This window comes from Bos javanicus, chromosome 4 (assembly GCF_032452875.1).
Source record: "Bos javanicus breed banteng chromosome 4, ARS-OSU_banteng_1.0, whole genome shotgun sequence".
Taxonomy (NCBI): domain Eukaryota; kingdom Metazoa; phylum Chordata; class Mammalia; order Artiodactyla; family Bovidae; genus Bos; species Bos javanicus.
Window position 1 is genome coordinate 49,148,939 of NC_083871.1, and position 22,500 is coordinate 49,171,438.

General features: G+C 38.0%; 1 protein-coding gene and 1 non-coding gene across 7 annotated transcripts in view; both read left to right on the forward strand.

The window, feature by feature from the left end:
• BCAP29 (B cell receptor associated protein 29) overlaps nucleotides 1-22,500 on the forward strand; it is a 52,411-nt gene that overhangs the window by 7,403 nt on the left and 22,508 nt on the right. For all 6 annotated transcript variants that reach the window (XM_061413987.1, XM_061413984.1, XM_061413989.1 and 3 more), the window contains exons 4-6: nucleotides 7,511-7,661; nucleotides 9,081-9,216; nucleotides 13,720-13,828. In XM_061413987.1, coding sequence (XP_061269971.1) covers nucleotides 7,511-7,661; nucleotides 9,081-9,216; nucleotides 13,720-13,828 — 396 coding nt within the window. The remainder of the gene's footprint in view (nucleotides 1-7,510; nucleotides 7,662-9,080; nucleotides 9,217-13,719; nucleotides 13,829-22,500) is intronic.
• LOC133246977 (small nucleolar RNA U109) lies at nucleotides 16,753-16,882 on the forward strand. Its single transcript, XR_009736223.1, has one exon. It is a non-coding gene; the product is annotated as a small nucleolar RNA U109 (small nucleolar RNA).

The following is a 22,500-nucleotide window of genomic DNA, read 5'->3' on the forward strand; positions in this document are numbered from 1 at the left end:
CTTTCAGGGGTTGGTGGGAGGCAGGTGGGAGTCAGCATTATCAACCTTCTGTTTCCAGCCAGTCTAGGTTCTACATGCTTGTGTGCAGCATACAGTTAACCTCTTTCACCTAGTCAGGGGTTCGGTGTCTGTCTCAAAAAACATGCAGATTTTTCCATCATTTCCCCATTTGATTATAGGTCTTCAGTAGAACTCTTAATAGTCAAAATATCGATCCCTTGATGCCGGGGTGATTCAGCTTCTTGCCATGGGTATAAATCCTGTCCCTTGGTGACAGGCCTCCTTTATGTTTGTCCAGATGCTGGCAGAGGTATTGCAACATCCCAGACACTACTTTTCCCTTGAAGTAGACTTTTAAGGTTTTTGTCAAATTAGAAATTCTATGAGTCAAAATAATTGCCATGCTTTTTAGAAGGAGTAAATTGCCATGCTTTTTAGGAGCTTTTAAGAACTGAGCTCAGATTATGTAACTTGTCAGAGATCAGCCAGCTACTTCTTGGCAGTTCAGCTTTTGATAGCACCCCAGTGTGTTGTCCCTCAGAGTTCGCTCAGAGTTGTGTTGTGAGTCAGGCAGGTTTCCCAGGTGTCGGTCTGAGGCCGTGACCACTGCGTGTGCCACTGTCTTGTGAGAAAATGCTTCTCATCTTCCATATTACTAACCTCTGGAGGGGAATCCTCTTTATAAACTGGAAATAAATGGCATGAGAAGGTATGAGTAAGTCATTGCATCAGGATGTGAATGGATTTGCAGTTCATTTCAAACTGTATTTGTCTCATGGTATGTTCTTAATGTTACTGATTGAATCTCTAGCCATAGAAGAAATCACACCAAGCAGGTGAAAAACAATAAGGAAAACCAGATTCCAGCTTTGTCACCAGCTAACTAAATGACCTTTGGAATGTCATTTCATCTCTCTGAGTTTGGGTTAGCCATTTGCAAAATAGAGAGAGGAAATAATCTCCACAGCTCTTGGTAGCTCTAAGAGTGTACTGTGTCCTTCTAATTCTAAAATTATCACAAGAATTTCTACTGAAAACTACCACGTAGCCATATAAAGAATGACAACTTTAGCCAAGGTTCTTTTGGTTACATAAATCAGAAACCAGCATCCGCTCACTTGAGCATGAAAGGGAAAATTAAAATATAGGGTTGTTTCAGTGTGGCCCAAAAAATGAAGGAAGCCAAACTTACAGGAAGTGAAGTGTCCACTTAGTGTCCCTGTATTTCTCCCTCCATCTACTTCTTCTTCCTTATCTCTACAGACTCTGATACTCAATTCCCAGGCCAGAATTATATACAGCTGCTAAGTTTTGTCATGCCAGCCATATGTGAGGATTAACTAGCCATTTCTAAATTCCAGTTCTAAGGAAGAAAAAATCTGACCAGCTAACACCAGGTATCCAGTCCTCATCTGAGAAGCTATGGCCAGGGGCCAGGATCACAGAGCAGAATCATGGCTGCTGGCAGGAACCTAGATCTATGGGCAGAGAAAGTAACTCCCAGAGAATAGGAACATCATGGATGATTAATGTGGGGCCGTTAACCCTGGATGATAAAGACAGTCAAACAGGGACTTACCCATGAGGCCTCAGTGTTTTCATCTCAGAACAGGGGAATAACACCTACTTCACTGAGGTGTTGAAAGAATAACATGCAGTTACATATGTAAAGTGCATAGTCCACTGTTCTCTTCCACTGAAATGACATTGGTGTAAATAATGCAGACCCAGTAGGTTTGAATTACTCAACATAATTCATCTTTTATTTTGGAATTTTTTTCTTGTTGGTGTAATAATCATTACTAGATGTTTATATTCCTAGAGCCAATACTAACTGAAAAGTGTGTGTGTCTTTTAGCAAGTTGGAACAGGCAGAAAGGAAGTAGGAAACCCAGAAGAGTTTATTTAGTGTCAGCAGAAATGCTTCTCGGGAACACTTACAGAATTGATCCCACAAAAAGATGATCTCCATGTGCCTTATAGAAAATTGACTAAGTGTCACATCCTCCTCTTATTGTTGCCCCCCATCCCACTTTTCAGACACAGTTTCTTTATTATTATGCAAGCAGTGCATTCTACAAATGGGTTTGTGTTTTTCTTTGGTAGTACTGCTTAATCTTCAGCATTTCTGCATAATGGATCCAGGAGTATTATTCCTGTTTAATTGCCAAGTAGTAATGACATCACACTTTCACAGGTAGCTCAGTGAAGTAGAGAATTCACCTGCCAATGTAGGAGACATAGGTTCTGTCCCTGGTGGGGAAGATCCCCTGGAGAAGGAAATGGCAACCCACTCCAGTATTCTTGCCTGTGAAATCCCATGGATAGAGGAGCCAGGCGGGCTACAGTTCATGGGGTCACAAGAGTCAGACACGACTTAGCAACTAAACAACAAGGAAAACAACAATGACTTCAAAGAACTGTTTGGTTCCTCTGGTCTGCTCAAAATAACTCATAAAGACTTTTTTTTTTTAGTTGTTGTTGTAGTGGTTGGCATGCTCTTATTGTTTTGAGGCAATCTTAGAAATGACAAAAAAGAAAGGAAATCTTGCCTTTTGTGTTCACATAAATCGACCTTGAGGACATTATGCTAAGTGAAAGAAATACTGTTAAGATCTCATTCATATGTGGAATCTTAAAAAATGAAATCAAGCTCATAGATACAGGGGACAGATTGGTGGTTGCCAGGGGTGGGGGTGGGTAGGTAAATGGAGTCAAGACATACAAGATTCCAGTTATAAAAGAAATAAGTCATAGAGATATAATGAACAACATGGTGACTTAGTTAATAATTCTGTATTGCACATTTGAAAATTGCTAGGAGAGTAGATGTTGAAAGAAAGTTTGCATCACAAGAAAAAAGAAATTCTGTAACTGTATGGTGATGGACTTGTAACTATTTTACAGTATATACAAACATCGAATTATTTTTAATTAGCAAATTACAAATGGAATCTTCTTCGTTCTGATGAAGAGCATCTACAAAAGCCTAGAGCTAGCATCAGCCTTAGTCAGATATTGAAAGTTAGCCCCATAAGGTTGGGAACAAAGCAAGGATATTCACTTTGACTATTTTTGTTCAATTAAGTAATAGATTTTCTAACCGAGATAATATTAAGTTAAAAAAAAATATACCAAGTGTTAAGATTTTAAATTAAAAAGTAAAAGTCATTTGAAGATGACATGATTATTTATTTAGAAAATCCTAAAATGTCTACAAGAAAAATACTGTGTCAAAGAACTATAGTGCATCACAAAATACAAGGTCAATATACAAAATGAAGTGCATTTCTATGCTATAAGCAACAATTCAAAATTGAAAAGTTTTAAATTACTTTTATAAGTACAACAAGAAGCCTAAAAACTTCTTGTTTTTAGAAAAGAACTTTATAAAGGATGTACAAGATCTCAACGCTTAAAGCTACAAAAACATTGTTCGAAGGAATTAAAGAAAATGGAAATAAATTTTTTTTTTCAGTTGAAAAACTCACAATCATTGCAATGAAATACCACTTCATACTCACTACGATAGTTATAATCTAAAAGACAGATAATAACAAATACTGATGAAGATGTGGAAAAATAAGAACCATCCCAATTTACATTACACTGGGAATGTAAACTGGTAAAGCTGCTTTGGGAAAACAGTTTGGCAGTTCCTCAAAAAGTTAAACATAGAGTTACCATGCATGCGTGCTGAGTCACTTTAGTCATGTCCAGCTCTTTGCAATTCTATGGACTGTAGGCCACCAGGCACCTCTGTCCATGGGATTCTCCAGGTAAGATTCTCAGTATTCTTACTGAAGTGGGTTGCCATGCCTTCCTCCAGGACATCTTCCCAACCCAGGGATCGAACCTGCTTCTCTTACATCTCTTGCATTGGCAGCCAGGTTCTTTACCTCTAGCACCACTTGGGAGTTACCATATGATCCAACAGTTCCACTCATAGGTATATACTAAGAGAAATGAAAACATACGTCAGTATAAAAACTTGTACGTGAATCCTCATGGCAGCATGTTCATAATAGCTAAAAAATGGAGAAAATCCAAATATCCATCATCTCTTGAATGGATAAACCAAATGTGGTGTAGCTGTACAACAGAGAATTATTCAGTTATAAAAAGTAATAAAGCAAGTTCATCTATGTAACTTGCTGCAACATAGATGAACCTTGAAAATATTAAGCGAGGTTAAGGGAGCCAGACACAAAAGAACGCATAAAATATGATTCCATCTATATCAAATGTCCAGAATAGCCAAATGCAAAGAGACAGTAGATTAGTGGTTGCCAGGAGGTGCAGGGAGGGCAAGAATGGATATGCGCTTTCTGTCTGGGTTGATGAAAATATTCAGGTGTTGGTTACACAACTTTGTGAATATACTCAAAACCACTAAATACACTTTTAAGAGTAAATGTTATGTGAATTTTAGTTCAAAGTGCTGTTAAAAAATTTAAGTAAAATAGGGGTTAAAATTAGCTGTTTTTCAACTAGAATCTCTTTCCTATATGGCAGTAACTCTTCCCTAGGAGTGCTTATGACTGCATGAAAGGAGCAACCTAACTTGTTTATATTCCACTGGTCTTTGTGACATCGAAGGCAGATACCTTCCCAGGAAACTATAAGAATCAATGACTAAGAGTACACCAAATAAAGATGCTATAATCTGAAATCTGTCTCCTACTAGAGAAAAGTGATTCCTCTGAATCTGAGACTTAACAGAACTGAAAGTATCAAAAGAGCAGCTCTCTGAACATTTTCAGTAACAGGTGCCATCCACAAACACTTGAGGGATCATATACTACCATAGGTCAATCACATTTCAACAAATCTTTGCCAGTAAAAATCTCAGTGTAACCAAATACTTCTAAAATCTCAATAATTTAAAATAAAATAATAGTAGCCTATATATATATATATATATATATATATAAAATAGGTAAATAACAAAGACCCGCTGTATAGCACAGAATTATATTTATTATAATAACCTATAATGGGAAAAATCTGAAAAAGGAATAAAGATAACTATATAACTGGATCACTCTGCTGTATACCTGAAACATTGTGAATCAACTGTATTTCAGGTTTTTTTTAAAGAGTAATACTTCAGTTCAGTCACTCAGTCGTGTCCGACTCTGCGACCCCATGGACTGCAGCACACCAGGCTTCCCTGTCCACCACCAACTCCAGGACCTTGCTCAAACTCGTGGCCTTTGAGTCAGTGATGCCATCCAGCCATCTCATCCTCTGTCATCCCCTTCTTCTCCTGCCTTCAATATTGCCCAGCATCAGGGTCTTTTCTAATGAATTAGTTCTTTGCATCAGGTGGCCAATGGCCAAAGTATTCAGCTTCAGCATCAGTCCTTCCAATGAATATTCAGCATTAATTTCCTTTAGGATGGACTGGTTTGATCTCCTTGCAGTCCAAGGGACTCTCAAGAGTCTTCTCCAACACCACAGTTCAAAAGCATCAGTTCTTGGTGCTCAGCTTTCTTTATAGTCCAACTCTCACATCCATACATGACTACTGGAAAAACCATAGCTTTGATGAGATGGACCTTTGTTAGCAAAGTAATGTCTCTGCTTTTTAATATGCTGTCTAGGTTGGTCATAGCTTTTCTTCCAAGGAGCAAACGTCTTTTAATTTCATGACTGCAGTCACCATCTGCAGTGATTTTGGAGCCCAAAAAATTAAAGTCTGTGACTGTTTCCATTATTTCCCCATCTGTTTGCCATGAAGTGATGAGACTGGATGCCATGGTCTTACTTTTTGAATGCTGAGTTTTAGGCCAGCTTTTTCACTTTCCTCTTTCACTTTCATCAAGTGAAAAGTTACTTCTTCGCTTTCTGCCATAAGAGTGGTATCATCTGCATATCTGAGGTTATTGATATTTCTCCCGGCAATCTTGATTCCAGCTTGTGCTTCATCCAGCCCAGCATTTCGCATGATGCACTCTGCATGTAAGTTAAATAAGCAGGGTGACAGTATACATCCCTGACACACTCCTTTCCCAGTTTGGAAAGAGTCCTTTGTTCCACGTCCAGTTCTAACTATTGCTTCTTGATCTGCATACAGATTTCTCAGGAAGCAGGTCAGATGGTCTGGTATTCCCATCTCTTGAAGAATTTTCCACAGTGTGTTGTGATCCACACAGTCAAAGGCTTTGGTGTAGTCAATGAGGTAGAAGTAGATGTTTTTCTGGAACTCTCTTGCTTTTTCGATGATCTAGCGGATGTTGGCAATTTAATCTTTGGTTCCTCTGCCTTTTCTAAATCCAGCTTGAACATCTGGACGTTCTTGGTTCACATACTATTGAAGCCTAGCTTGTAGAATTTTGAATATTACTTTGCTAGTATGCGAGACGAGTGCAATTGTGCAGTAGTTTGAACATTCTTTGGCATTTCCTTTCTTTGGAATTGGAATTGGAGTGAAAACTGACCTTTTCCAGACCTGTGGCCACTGCTGAGTTTTCCAGATTTGCTGGCATATTGAGTGCAGCACTTTCACAGCATCATCTTTTAGGATTTAAAATAATTCAACTGGAATTCCATCACCTCCACTAGCTTTGTTCATAGTGGTGCTTCTAAGGCCCACTTGACTTCACATTCTAGGATGTCTGGCTCTAGGTGAGTGATCACACCATCGTGGTTATCTGGGTCATGAAGATCTTTTTTGTACAGTTCTTCTGTGTATTCTTGCCACCTCTTCTTAATATCTTCTGTTTCTGTTAGGTCCATACTATTTCTGTCCTTTATCGAGCCCATCTTTGCATGAAATGTTCCCTTGGTATCTCTAATTTTCTTGAAGAGATCTCTAGTCTTTCCCATTCTGTTGTTTTCCTCTATTTCTTTGCATTGATCACTGAGGAAGGCTTTCCTATCTCTCCTTGCTATTCTTTGGAACTCTGCATTTAAATGGATATATGTTTCCTTTTCTTCTTGCCTTTCTCTTCTCATCTTTTCTTAGCTATTTGTAAGGCTACTTCAGACAACCATTTTGCCTTTTTGCTGTTTCTTTTTCTTGGAGATGGTCTTGTTCACTGCCTCCTGTACAATGTCACAAACCTTCGTCCATAGTTCAGGCACCAGATCTAATCCCTTGAATCTATTTGTCACTTCCACTGTAAAAAAAATTACAGTAGATGTAATAAAAATGCTAGTGCAATAAGAGAAATGGGTTAGCCTGGAATTGATTGTAATGGCATATGACCTATGTATGTTATTGTCAGTAGGTTGAATTTTAATGCAGTGTAGCCAGATATTAGAGACAGTGCAGTGATGGTAACTCCTAGATGAATAGTAAAAAAGCAAAATACTGTTACATTCAAAGTTTACCACTGGCATCTATTTTGAGCATAATATCCTCCCATGTATTATAAAGAGACCCTCTAGCTAAAGTTCATTATCTAAAAGTTAGGTCACTTGGGCTAAATCTGCTTTCTATTATATTAATAATCTTATATTCTTAAAAGCCAAAAGCAATGTGTTTCCTCTTTTTCTTTAATAGATGCTGTGAGAGAAGTAAGAAAATATTCCTCAACTCATACTATTGAAAAGAGCTCAGCCAGCAGACCTGCTGCCTATGAACATACACAAATGAAACTCTTCAGGTCTCAAAGAAATCTTTACATTTCTGGATTTTCATTATTTTTCTGGCTGTAAGTTTTATTTAAGCACAATTTTAAAACATGATTTATGTTTCTCATTTTTTCCACCTCCAGTGTAGATTTTTCTTCTGTACTATTTAGCACACTAACATCTTTTTTGAAAGAACTCAGATGGCAGACCCAAATAACAAATAATAATCCTGGCTTGTAGGTTTGATAGGCCCATAAGGTCCTGCAGGATCTCACCCCTGCTGCTCTCTGGAGCCTCCTCTTGTACTCTTTTCTGACACATATACCACCATTGCATGCACACTGTCCTTTGCTGCTCCTTCATTCATTCATTATTGCAACAAATATTTATTGAGTTCCTTTTGTGTACCCAACTCCTCCCTACTTCAGGGTCTTCACACCAACTTTCCCTTCTGCCAAAACACTCTTCCCTTCCCTCTCTCCCTGGTTAATTTCTACTCATCCTTAGCTCCTTTCTCAGGTAAGCTGAGACCTGTGACCATCATTTCCCCAAAGTAGGTAGGTCTCCTGTTGTACACTCCCATAGAATGTGTAGTGTATATACTTTTCTTCCAAGTGTCATTTAATTACTCATGGTTGTAATTAAATACTGTTTTAACTCTCACCTCCCCAACTAAAGCCTAAACCCTTTGAGAGCAGAGCCATTGTCTTGTTTCCAATTATATCCCCAATGCCTGGCATAGTAATTAACACTTAGCAGTTCTTGAATTGGATACTTGAAGATAATGATTACTATTAGTAACAATGGAGGTTACTCATCAATACAAGGAGAGTAATTTTTAGGTTTAGCCAGCCTTCTGCAGTGCTATTTTTATTTATTTATTTTGACTAAAAGGCATGTGGGATCTTATTTCCACAGCCAGGGATTGAATCCATGCCCCCGGCATTGTAAGCACAGGGGCTCAAGTCTTAACCACTGACCACAAGGGAAATCCTGCACAGTGCTCTTTACATAGCAGATTTTGAACTGAGGGGGAAAATTTCTTACTGGCCCTGCCACAATGTCCAAAATTCTCTTTCTGCTCCTCCTGGCCAAAGTCCTCTACAGAGAAAAATAATAAGTCCCACTGAACCCACATTCCAAAAGTTAGTCTTCTGGCAAAAATTTCAAAGAAATGAGGCACAGGCTTCTTTTAACTAGGACTTGGATTATGTATTTGTCTTCTTTAAACCCTGGAGGAGGAAATGGCACCCCACTCCAGTATTCTTGCCTAGAGAATGCCATGGACAGAGAAGCCTGGCAGGCTACAGTCCATGATGTCACAGAGAGTCAGACATGACTGAGTGACTGAACACACACTTCTTTAAACATCCTCCCTTGCTTAAACATTACCACACCCACACCTGAAGGGGAATTACTGGATAATTAGTGCTTAAAGTCACAGTTCTTGGGGATTAGTCTAATTATATACTACTCTGACATTTTTTTTATTTTCTTAGAGTGTTGAGACGTCTGGTTACCCTTATTACTCAGCTGGCAAAAGAGCTGTCAAACAAAGGAGTACTTAAACATCAAGCAGAAAATATTAACCAGGCTGCCAAAAAATTCATGGAAGAAAATGAAAGACTGAAACGGGTATTTAATTTAAAAAAAAAAAACTGGTGTGAATGTTTTTGGTATTCCCAAGGGATGGTATATTTTTTTCAGCCTCAAAAAGAGCATTTTTATAAGTAGAAAATGACCATAAATAACAGTATTCTACAATATGATTGTTCCAGAAGTATTTTATTATCTTTAGATTTGTGAGTTCTCAAAGTTTCCCTCAGTAGTAGATTAATGCCATTGGACCTACTTCCTATGATTCAAGGAGAAAACAGTTCTGGGAATATGAATTTTAGTTCCTTTATTACCGTTAATTTTACTTTATAACATAAGGCAAGTTTTAATAAGTCTCTCTTAAGTTTCCATTTCCCATTCAGTTGAATTACTGTTAAGACTTTGTGTGTGTGTGTGTGTTTTTCTTTAAATGATGTTTATATAAGAAGCAGAGAAAAATAGTTGATACAGATAGAAGATGGCATATAATATTTTCAGTCTCTAATTTGGGTTATGTTGCTAATAATTCTTTGAGAACCCTAGGCTGTCTTTCCTCTGCTCCTCAGGGAGAGTGAAAATCAGGTACTGATGTTTTCCGTGTTAAGGAAAAAGAACAAATGAGAAAATGGAAGATACAAAATTACTTTGGGTATTTTTTTTCTTAACTTTAAAATTTAGGAGTCAGATCTCAAGCTTGAGTGTTTTCAGTTCATGTTAAGCCCTATAACCTATGTTTTCGTAATTCTGCTTCTTAGGGAAAAAGTCAAAAGAACCATTCAGAAGTGAAACATTTTCTTAAATAATTCCTAACAATGCAATAAGATTATTTCCCTATTACAGATTAATGAATTGCAATCAATTATGAATTACATCAAATTATATTTATGTGAGGGCTTCCCTGATAATTCAGTTGGTAAAGAATCCTCCTGCAATTCAAGAGACCCCAGTTCGATTCCTGGGTTGGGAAGATCTGCTGGAGAAGGGATAGGCTACCCACTCCAGTATTCTGGCCTGGAGAATTCCATGGACTGCATAATCCATGGGGTCACGAAGAGCTGGACATGATTGAGCGACTTTCACTTTTCATATTTATGTAAAAAGTATTGTAAGTCTAACAGTAGAGAATTACCCAAATCCTAAAGCCCAGCCTCTTACAGAAAGAACTCTAAGCATCACCTTTTATTAATTCTGAAAGAGTTACCTATTAACTAGAACAATATAAAGCTCTATAAAACTATTGTTGTTCATTTGCTAAGTTGTGTCTGATTCTTCACCACCCCATGGACTGCAGCACGCCGGGCTTCCCTGTCCTTCACTGTCTCTGGAGTTTGCTCAAACTCACGTCCATTGAGTTGGTGACGCTATCCAACCAACTCATCCTCTGTCACCCCCTTCTCCTCCTGCCTTCAGTCTTTCTCAGCATCAGGTTTTTTCCCAATGAGTTGACTCTTCGTATCATGTGGCCAAAGTATTAGAGCATCAGCTTTAGCATCAGTCCTTACAATGAATATTCAGGGTGGATTCCTTAAAGATTGACAAGGTTGATCTCCTTGCTGTCTAAAGGACTCTGAAGAGTCTTCTCCACTACCTATTAAATAAGGGAAAACTCATTGCAAAAAAAAAATAATTTTGATGCTACAGTATCATGGTGACCTGTTCAAAAACCCATGTTTTATTTATGATGTCTGCCTTATTACCACTACACAAATAGGATTCAGAAATGTTTCTTTGGGTAGATTTTAACAGCATCTTTTAAGGAAACATTTAGAGAATAAGCACTGGTTTGTATGTTTACTTTGTTTTGTTCTGTTTTGAAAAAAGCTTTGGTCCATAGATGTCATGTAACTTTCCATTGGTCGTTAAGCTGTGTCAGTGTTTCTGTGTTCAGAGGCAAACAGTATGTCACCAGTGTTTCAGCAACACAGTCAGACTTATTTTGTATGTTAATATTATTTGCTTCATTTTCTGTCCTTTGATCTCATTTTATAATGGTAAAAACATCTCTTCAATTCTCTATAAGAGACACATTATCTAATGGAAAGTGTTTTACCCTAAAGTTCAAGAGATTTGGGTGCCAGTCCCAAATCTGCCCGTAATTAATTAGCATTGTGATCTGGGGCCAGTCACCACATTTGTTCTGGGTCTCAAGTTTATAAATAATAGCTCACAGTATTCACAGCCTTCACAGTAAGGTATTAACTCTTTGAATTGTTGCAACCACCCTAGGAGGTTGGTGCTGTTAATATTTGCATTTTATAGATGAAGAAATGGAGGCACAGAAAGGTTAAGTGACTTGTATAAAATCATTCCACTAATAGGAGACAGAACTAAGATTTGAATCCAGGCATGCAGCCTACCTCTAGAATCCACACTCTAAACCACATTGTTTTGTTCCCTTCAATCATATGCTAGCCCATGAAATGACTTGCAGATGGTGCATGGGACCCCATTCTGCTATGATATTCAGTTAATGAAATAATTATGAAAGACCAATTAACTTATATATGACTGCTTTAAAATAACAACAGTGATGGAGCTTTACTTCTTGTTTTTTCGCAGCCACTTACGCAGGTGGGGTAAGGTGGGTAGGACAGTTTACCTGTGCATTACTATAGCTAGTGGCTATAAAATTTCAGATTCCAGGGCTGTTGGTCTTTCTCCAGCATCAAGTTACACATAATTCAATAGTAAAGTTGAACAGATTTATAGGTGCATTAGTGAAAGCTTATTTACAAGACCAACACCAAATTCAACTTTTCCAAGTCAGTGGCATATTAATTCAGGCAGTCAGTGTAAGCTTTCCTGTAACTCATTGGTTCTCTTCCAGTTTGGATAATCACTGAAGACTGTGCGAAATGAATTCAAGTGAAGTAAAAGCAAAGATTGTGTTGAAGTGGTCAACAGACCTGTAGAATTCAGAGGGATTTTTTTTCCCTAGTCTCTGCTCTTAAAAAAAAAAAATGTGTTTTTTTTATGTTAAAGATATGAGATTTCTTCGGTTTTAGTAGGTACTTCAGTTCTTTATCTCTTAAAATTCTTGGAATTATATATTCATTTGAGTTTTAATTCCTCCTTTGGATCTGCCTGATCTCTGTTGTAGCACAGCAGTATTGTATTTGATCTTGTGCTGCAATATTTATGCTCATCTCATTGTTTCCACTAGCCTGAGTTTGCTAGGTTGCTTCAGTCGTCTCCGACTCTGTGTGACCCCATAGACAGCAGCCCACCAGGCTCTCCCATCCCTGGGATTCTCCAGGCAAGAATACTGGAGTGGGTTGCCATTTCCTTCTCCAGTGCATGAAAGTGAAAAGTGAAAGTGAAGTCGCTCAGTCATGTCTGACTCCTGTCGACCCCATGGACTACAGCCTACCAGGCTCCTCCATCCATGGGATTTTCCAGGCAAGAGTACTGGAGTGGGTTGAATTGCCTTCTCCTCAAGCCTGAGTTTACCTGAGAGCAAAAGATTGTATTTCTGTTATATTTTTACTCCTAATACTACATAGTATTGTACAATATTTGCATGTAGTAGTAGCAGTGCTAAGTAGAACTTTGTTTTGTTTAATATATCAGTGTTTTAATGTCAGTTTACATTAGGAAAGGAATCACCCTGCAGTAGAAATTCTTTTCTATGTCTATTTTAAATTGTCCTGAGTTAATTTTTTTTCTTACTGTTGAGGTTTTCTGTATCAAATTGCTGCCTTTTTACTTAGTCAAATAACCCATGTCAATATGTACATGTTCTGTTTTTCAAACATTAATTTAACATCTTTAAACATCTTAAAATGTTCTTTTTAATGTCAGCTACTTACTTCTATTAACACTGATGATTTCCATCCAGGCTGTGAAATTTTTACCCCATGATGTTTTTATTTTAGTCAAATATTTTACTATTCAGATCTTAATTTTTCTTGCCTAGAAAAGATAAGCTACAAACATAAAACAAACACTTTAAAAGCCAGAATAGATTTGAAAATACAAATAATATTATGAAAGATTAACTGGATAAAAGTAATTTGGAGACCATTCAATGTAAATTAGGTAGAATTGTCCAAGCATAGAGGTGGCTCTGTCATACTCCACTTACCCATTTCTATCCTGAAAACATGTTCTTTTCTTACAAATCATCAATATAAAACTAGTCTGAGTAGACCGCTCTGCAATTGGAACATAAAGGCTTTCCAAGTAATATTACCCTCAGAACTATTTTTTTCCCTTAGATTAACATCACATATTAAGGAAAAGGTATGTTTTATCTGAATACTTTTGAAAATATAATTTTAATTGTAGCCCAGCCAGAAACTCTTGTTATTTTCATGTCAGAGGTTTCAATCATAGAAGAAAGAGTGTGTGTGTGTGTGTGTGTTTACCAAAAACCCAAGTTTCTGTTAACAAAAGTTTACATTGTAAAAAAGTATAAAGCACTGAAAAGGACAAAGAATAAAGGCCAATAATTTAAAATACATTATTTAGCTCTTTTCCTAAAAAAATGTCTGGCTATTACAATATAAGATTACTTCTTTCTATAACTTTCTTTTCTGATAGCTCTTGAAAAACTATGGCAAGGAAGAAGAACACATTTTGGAAGCAGAAAATAAAAAACTAGAAGAAGACAAAGAAAAACTTAAAACTGAATTAAAGAAGGCTTCAGATGGTAACGTTATATGCCTGCACAAAAGTAGAAGTATCGTATTTTATGCTGTTAAACTTCACTACTTTTGCTAAAACAAAACCAGTGGCTACATGTTCTTCTGGCTAAAATACCAAGGGTGACCTATTTACAAATTCCTGCTCAAATATGAAGATAAAACATTGTTTCAGCCAAGAGAAACATGCTCTGTTTTACAGACAAACATGTAGGTGTTTCAGATCTGTGTTGTAAATACAAATGTTCCTGCCTTAGCAAAAGACCTGTATTCCTGAAAAGTTGCTTGTAAACACATTTGGAAAATTATCACAGTTTTTCATCATAGTACATTTCTGCTAAAAGAAGTAATGACAGGGGGAAAGTTTTGGTTATAAGATAAGGTTATAATATTTGGGCTTGAGATAAGCCCTAATATTTTCTACGTGCCAGATATAAGAAAAACGTTCCTTGAAAGAAATGGTATGGACAAAGTAAGCTACAGACTGGGGGGTGTCAGTAGAGAATTCAGTGTCTCATTCCAAAATACATTGCAATAAGGACTTGGGGTAGGGAGTCCCAACTCCCATTTCCCTGAAGGCAGCTATTTCTTCTGCATTTTTTGTTTTTTTGAAAAACAGTTGTTTTAGTATCATCTTAGACAAGGAGGAACAAATTATTATTGCCTGCAGCTGCATAGCACTGAAAAGTTCTAAATCTGATGTCATCTAAGAAACTGCCTCAAAGTTGATGGCTTGACCCCTGAGCAACATTCCAGCTTATGACAGATAGTCCTTGATGTTGTCCAGATACTGGGAACCTCTCAGGCACAGTCAAGATAGTAATCAATGCATAGGCCTTCTCCAATTTCAGATCTCTTCCACTGCTTTGTGTTGGAAATAAATTGGAAAACATTCAGTAATTGAATAAAAAATACTTTATGCCATTTGTAAGTTTAGATTAAAAAAAATAGGCCTCAGTATAAGTTTCTGTAATACATCTTGCTATTGTTAATTATGTATATTGTTTGGACAGAGTTGAGTTCATCAAGATGTATTTGCATTTGAAATGGAAAGCCTGAAGATAAATGCTAATTGCTTAAAAAAATTGGTAGGATATTTTTTCTGATATAAAGTATATAGTCACTTTCCTACTTCTTATTTAAAGTAAAAAAAAAAATCATTTAGAAGCAGTAAGTTAAAAAATAATTTACTCTTCTAGACAAAATGGTAGATGGTGTGTTTGGAATAGTATAGCTCAAAATTCTAAATCTTCTCATAGTTTTACTTTTGGCTTTTCTAAAGTTCCAAACAATTTGGAACATTATCACGAAGTTTTAACATTTGTATGAAAATAAATTTAGTAATCAGACATTTCAAAAGAGAAATAGTGTTCTTTTTTTACCCAACACAAAATATTGCTGGTAATCCTTCTGAAGAATTCAAGGGACTATTTCCAAAATACCTTTAATTAGTTTAAAAAATTATTTTAAATTCCTGCTTTTTTTAATATCTGCCAAGGATCCTTTTCCTTAAGTTGTAAGCAGAGTAGGACAGAAATAAAAGGCAGACAAGAGTAGGTTGTGTGCCATGCTACCTCTCTTAACCCTGGCCAGCTTAGTTTTTTTCTCCCTTTGATTTTTAAAAAATCCAACTCATGTATTTTGAGTTTTAACTTCGCAAGTCTGATATATAACTCTAAACTCAGTGTTATTTTGAGTAATATAAAGAAGCTCAATATTTCTTTGACAATTCAGATGTTTGGAGAAGGTGAACTCTTTTATAATATAGGCATTTTGTTTATGATCTGATAACAAGCGATTCCAAGTTTCCTATTTAAAGTGTAGACTGCAGAACTACTTTCAAAGTGAATCAAGGTTGAGGTAAAAGCAGATTTTACCTGTTTGAGTATGTTCTGTTTGGTTTCTGCAAGGAGTGTAGTATTTTATGAACACATTTTATTTTAGATAACATTGTTACTGACCTTGAGAAGATCCAAGTTCCATTTCTAATGGAGGTATAACCCTGGCTGTGTTCTCTTGACCTATACTAGTCAAATTCATTCAGACAAGACTAAGAAATAAATTAGTAGTTCAAGGTATGGATGAGTTCAGCAGCACAATGCTTTGTATATAGTACCATTCAAATAATATTCATAGATTTCTATAAATTGAGAGTATTAAGACTGATGGTGCTTAAGAAATGTTTCAGGAAGTTCTCTTATATTTCAAAATTGAGTAGAAAGGCAGTGTGGTATATTTTTTAAAAGAGGTAAATAGAATATTGTTCTTATGCATGGTCTTACCCTTAGTGTTTCTTTTAATCTTGGTGAAACATTTTCTCCAAATACATTAGTGGAAGTGAAGCACAGATACAAATGTCTGTTTAAACTGATTCAATCCAAATTGGGAAAGTATTATTCTGAAAGCAGGTATTAAGAGCACTCACTCTATCAGCAGTGCCAAAATCTCCATCAGTTTTTAAACACCAGCTCAGATTTTTCACCAGTTAGTTAATTAAATTACCTGTGCTCCAATGCAGTCGTATGACCCTAGTGAGCCAACGGAGAGCGTGCATGTCCCCAAGCATCCAATTTACACTCAAGACTAACTTAGTCAGGTGTAAGGACCTGATCTGTCATTTTTAATGATCTGTTTAATGGTAGCTCTGATGTCCCAGTGTGTGGAGTAATTGGGAAAGGGCACTGCCATGAAAATTTAGAACTTAAGCTCTGAAGAATTTACAAAGTTCACAAGCCCTCATAATAAAAATAGACCTTGTATGTAGCGGAAAACTTTCTGATATCCAAGGAGATTGACTTCAAAAGATTCTTCCCAGGAGAGCTTCCCAGGATTTATTCTTAATACCTTCTCAGTACTTATTCTTAAAACTAGAAGAAATACGTATCATTCAGTCATTGCATGCATCCAGGCAATGATTTTAAGTGTGACTGAGTTGTATATGAAAATGTCTCTTCCTCATTCCTTTAGGAGCAGAAGTATATCCATAGCATGCTACATTGAAAGTTCTCAGGACTGGCAGTCTAATAGTAGAAGTTGAGTACTAGTGTATGTCTCCTACATAAAGGGAAAAGGAAAAAAAAGTGACTAAGGCAAATTCCTTGACCCTGCCATTATTCTTTCTTCCTTTTCTTCCTTTCTTTTTCTTTCCATCAGCAATTTTGGGGGGAACTATTCAAATAACATTCATTGTAAGGTTGAATATAAGAATCTGCCACATTGCAGATGAATTCTTTACTAGCTGAGCCACCAGGGAAGTCCACGAATGCTGGAGAGGGTAGCCTATCCCTTCTCTAGCATATCTTCCTGACCCAGGAATAGAACCAGGGTCTCTTGCATTGCAAGTGGATTCTTTACCAGCTGAGCTACCAGGGAAGCCCATTCAAATAACTTCTTCATTGTAAGATCATTTAACATGGAGCATCAGTTCAGTTCAGTTCAATCGCTCAGTCGTGTCCAACTCTTTGCAACCCCATGAATCGCAGCACGCCAGGCCTCCCTGTCCATCACCAACTCCCGGAGTTCACCCAGACTCACGTCCATTGAATCAGTGATGCCATCCAGCCATCTCATCCTCTGTCGTCCCCTTCTCCTCCTGCCCCCAATCCCTCCCAGCATCACAGTCTTTTCCAATGAGTCAGCTCTTCCCATGAGGTGGCCAAAGTACTGCAGTTTCAGCTTTAGCATCATTCCTTCCAAAGAAGTCCCAGGGCTGATCTCCTTCAGAATGGACTGGTTGGATCTCCTTGCAGTCCAAGGGACTCTCAAGAGTCTTCTCCAACACCACAGTTCAAAGGCATCAATTCTTCGGCGCTCAGCCTTCTTCACAGTCCAACTCTCACATCCATACATGACCACAGGAAAAACCATAGCCTTGACTAGACGAACCTTTGTTGGCAAAGTAATGTCTCTGCTTTTGAATATACTATCTAGGTTGGTCATAACTTTACTTCCAAGGAGTAAGCGTCTTTTAATTTCATGGCTGCAGTCACCATCTGCAGTGATTTTGGAGCCCCAAAAATAACTGTCCTTAAAAAGCAACCTACTGAGGATAAAGCAATTTTTTATTTATTTTTCTTCTAGTTTTATTGAAATGTAGTTGACAAATGGCACTGTATAAGTTTAAGGTGTGGGATTCCCAGGTGATTCAGTGGTCAAGAATCCACCTACCACTGCAAGAGATGCAGGAGACACCAGTAGGATCCCTGGGTTGGGAAGATCCCCTGGAGTAGGAAATGGCAGGCTACTCCAGTATTCTTGCCTGGGAAATTCCATGAACAGAGGAGCCTGGCAGATTACAGTCCATAGGATCACAAAGAGTCAGACATGACTTAGCAACTAAGCACATATGCATGCAAGTTTAAGGTGTACAGTTGAATAATTTGATTTATCGATACATGCATCATGAAATGATTATCACAATGTTTAGTGAACATCCTTCATCTCATTACAAAATTGAAGAATAGAAAAAAATTTTTTTTCTTGTGTTGAGAACTCTTAGGATTTACTCTCTTAACAACTTTGGAAACTAACATACACCAGTGTTAATTATATTAATCATGTTGTACATTACATCCCTAGAACTTATAACTGAAAGTTGGCACATTTTGACTGCCTTCCTCTAATTCCCCCTCCCCCAACTCTGCTCTCTTTCTACGAGTGTGTTTTTGAAGTGTAATTGACTTATAGCACTATACTAGTTCCTTTAACACAACATAGTGATGTGATGTTTTAAACATTTCAAACTGATCACCACAGTAAGTCTTATTACCATGTCACCATACAAAGATAACACATAATTATTGACTGTATCCCCCACACTGTACATTTCATACCTGTGGCTTATTTATTTTGCAACTGAAAATTTGCACTTCCTTTTTTTAAGTTTCTTCTAGGCTTCTCATTATTATTATTATTATTGTTATAATGCAGGATGCAGGATCTAGTTCCCCAACCAGGGATCTGACCTATGCCCCTTGCAGTGGAAGGGCTGAGTCTTAACCACTAGACCACCTGGGAAGTCTGGAAATTTGTACTTCTTAATCTCCTCACCTGTTTCTTTCTTCTCCTTATCTTCCCCCTCCCCAGCCCTCACCCCTGGCGAACACTTGTTTTTCTCTCTATATATAACTTTGTATCTTGTTATGTTTGTTCATTTGTTTGCTTTTTTTATTGCACATAAAAGTGAAATAGTACAGTATTGGTCTTTCTCTGTCTGACTTATCTCACTTAGCCTACCTTCTAGGTCCAGCCATGTTGTAACAAATGGCAAGATCTCATTCTTTTTTATAGCTGAGTAATAATAATATTCTTGCCTGGGAAATCCCATGAACAGAGGAACCTGGCAGACTACAGTTCATGGTACCACAAAGAGTCAGAGACAACTTAGCAGCTAAACAACAACGACAAATATTCCGTTGTGTGTGTGTGTGTGTGTGTGTGTGTGTGTGTGTGTCTGTCACATTTTTTTTACCCATTTATCTGTTGATGGGTAATTAGGTTGTTTCCATATCTTGGCTGTTGTAACTATCGCTATAGTGAGGTACATGTATCTTATGTTCTCTAATTGGTGTTTTAGTTTTCTTCAGATCAGATCAGATCAGTCGCTCAGTCGTGTCCGACTCTTTGCGACCCCATGAATCGCAGCACACCAGGCCTCCCTGTCCATCACCGACTCCCGGAGTTCACTGAGACTCACATCCATCAAGTCAGTGATGCCATCCAGCCATCTCATCCTCTGTCGTCCCCTTCTCCTCCTGCCCCCAATCCCTCCCAGCATCAGAGTCTTTTCCAATGAGTTAACTCTTCCCATGAGGTGGCCAAAGTACTGGAGTTTCAGCTTTAGCATCATTCCTTCCAAAGAAATCCCAGGGCTGATCTCCTTCAGAATGGACTGGTTGGATCTCCTTGCAGTCCAAGGGACTCTCAAGAGTCTTCTCCAACACCACAGTTCAAAAGCATCAATTCTTCGGCACTCAGCCTTCTTTACAGTCCAACTCTCACATCCATACATGACCACAGGAAAAACCATAGCCTTGACTAGACGGACCTTTTCTGGCAAAGTAATGTCTCTGCTTTTGAATATGCTATCTAGGTTGGTCATAACTTTCCTTCCAAGGAGTAAGCGTCTTTTAATTTCATGGCTGCAGTCACCATCTGCAGTGATTTTGGAGCCCCGAAAAATAAAGTCTGACACTGTTTCCACTGTTTCCCCATATATTTCCCATGAAGTGGTGGGACCGGATGCCATGATCTTCGTTTTCTGAATGTTGAGCTTTAAGCCAACTTTTTCACTCTCCACTTTCACTTTCATCAAGAGGCTTTTGAGTTCCTCTTCACTTTCTGCCAGAAGGGTGGTGTCATCTGCATATCTGAGGTTATTGAGATTTCTCCAGGCAATCCTGATTCCAGCTTGTGCTTCTTCCAGTCCAGCGTTTCTCATGATGTACTCTGCATAGAAGTTAAATAAACAGGGTGACAATATACAGCCTTGACGAACTCCTTTTCCTATTTGGAACCAGTCTGTTGTTCCATGTCCAGTTCTAACTGTTGCTTCCTGACCTGCATACAAATTTCTCAAGAGGCAGATCAGGTGGTCTGGTATTCCCATCTCTTTCAGAATTTTCCACAGTTTATTTTGATCCACACAGTCAAAGGCTTTGGCATAGTCAGTAAAACAGAAATAGATGTTTTTCTGGAACTCTCTTGCTTTTTCTGTGATCCAGCGGATGTTGGCAATTTGATCTCTGGTTCCTCTGCCTTTTCTAAAACCAGCTTGAACATCAGGAAGTTCACGGTTCACATATTGCTGAAGCCTGGCTTGGAGAATTTTGAGCATTACTTTACTAGCGTGTGAGATGAGTGCAATTGTGCATTAGTTTGAGCATTCTTTGGCATTGCCTTTCTTTGGGATTGGAATGAAAACTGACCTTTTCCAGTCCTGTGGCCACTGCTGAGTTTTCCAAATTTGCTGGCATATTGAGTGCAGCACTTTCACAGCATCATCTTTCAGGATTTGGAATAGCTCAACTGGAATTCTATCACCTCCACTAGCTTTGTTCGTAGTGATGCTTTCTAAGGCCCACTTGACTTCGCATTCCAGGATGTCTGTCTCTAGGTGAGTGATCACACCATCGTGATTATCTGGGTCATGAAGATCTTTTTTGTACAGTTCTTCTGTGTATTCTTGCCATCTCTTCTTAATATCTTCTGCTTCTGTTAGGTCCATACCATTTCTGTCCTTTATTGAGCTCATCTTTGCATGAAATGTTCCTTTGGTATCTCTGATTTTCTTGAAGAGATCCCTAGTCTTTCCCATTCTGTTGTTTTCCTCTATTTCTTTGCATTGATCACTGAAGAAGGCTTTCTTATCTCTTCTTGGTAATCTTTGGAACACTGCATTCAGATGTTTATATCTCTCCTTTTCTCCTTTGCTTTTCGCTTCTCTTCTTTTCACAGCTATTTGTAAGGCCCCCCCCAGACAGCCGTTTTGCTTTTTTGCATTTGTTTTCTATCGGAATGGTCTTGATCCCTGTCTCCTGTACAATGTCACAAACCTCATTCCATAGTTCATCAGGCACTCTATCTATCAGATCTAGGCCCTTAAATCTATTTCTCACTTCCACTGTATAATCATAAGGGATTTAATGTAGGTCATACCTGAATACTTTCTTCAATTTAAGTCTGAATTTGGCAATAAGGAGTTCATGGTCTGAGCCACAGTCAGCTCCTGGTCTTGTTTTTGCTGACTGTATAGAGCTTCTCCATCTTTGGCTGCAAAGAATATAATCAATCTGATTTCGGTGTTGACCATCTGGTGATGTCCATGTATAGAGTCTTCTCTTGTGTTGTTGGAAGAGGGTGTTTGTTATGACCAGTGCATTTTCTTGGCAAAACTCTATCAGTCTTTGCTCTGCTTCATTCCATATTCCAAGGCCAAATTTGCCTGTTACTCCAGGTGTTTCTTGACTTCCTACTTTTGCATTCCAGTCCCCTATAATGAAAAGGACATCTTTTTTGGGTGTTAGTTCTAAAAGGTCTTGTAGGTCTTCATAGAACCGTTCAACTTCAGCTTCTTCAGCATTTCTGGTTGGGGCATAGGCTTGGGTTACTGTGATATTAAATAGTTTGCCTTGGAAACGAACAGATCATTCTGTCGTTTTTGAGATTGCATCCAAGTACTGCATTTCGGACTCTTTTGTTGACCATGATGGCCACTCCATTTCCTCTGAGGGATTCCTGCCCACAGTAGTAGATATAATGGTCATCTGAGTTAAATTCACCCGTTCCAGTCCATTTCAGTTCGCTGATTCCTAGAATGTCGGCATTCACTCTTGCCATCTCTTGTTTGACCACTTGCAATTTGCCTTGATTCTGGACCTGACATTCCAGGTTCCCATGCAATATTGCTCTGCTCTTGTTTCTATCACCAGTCACATCCACAGCTGGGTACTGCTTTTGCTTTGGCTCCATCAGAGGAGTGCTATTGCTGGAGATAAAGCAAATTTTAAACGTTACTCAAAGTCTATACAAATAGAACAGAAACTGAGTGTAAAGGCCCATTCTGTGTACCTAAGTATTGGCAGCATATAACGGGGACCTTAGATTTGAATCAGGAAACGGAATCTTCTAATCCTATTTAAACTTCAAGTTTATTAACTAGTTATTTTATTCACCTCTCAAC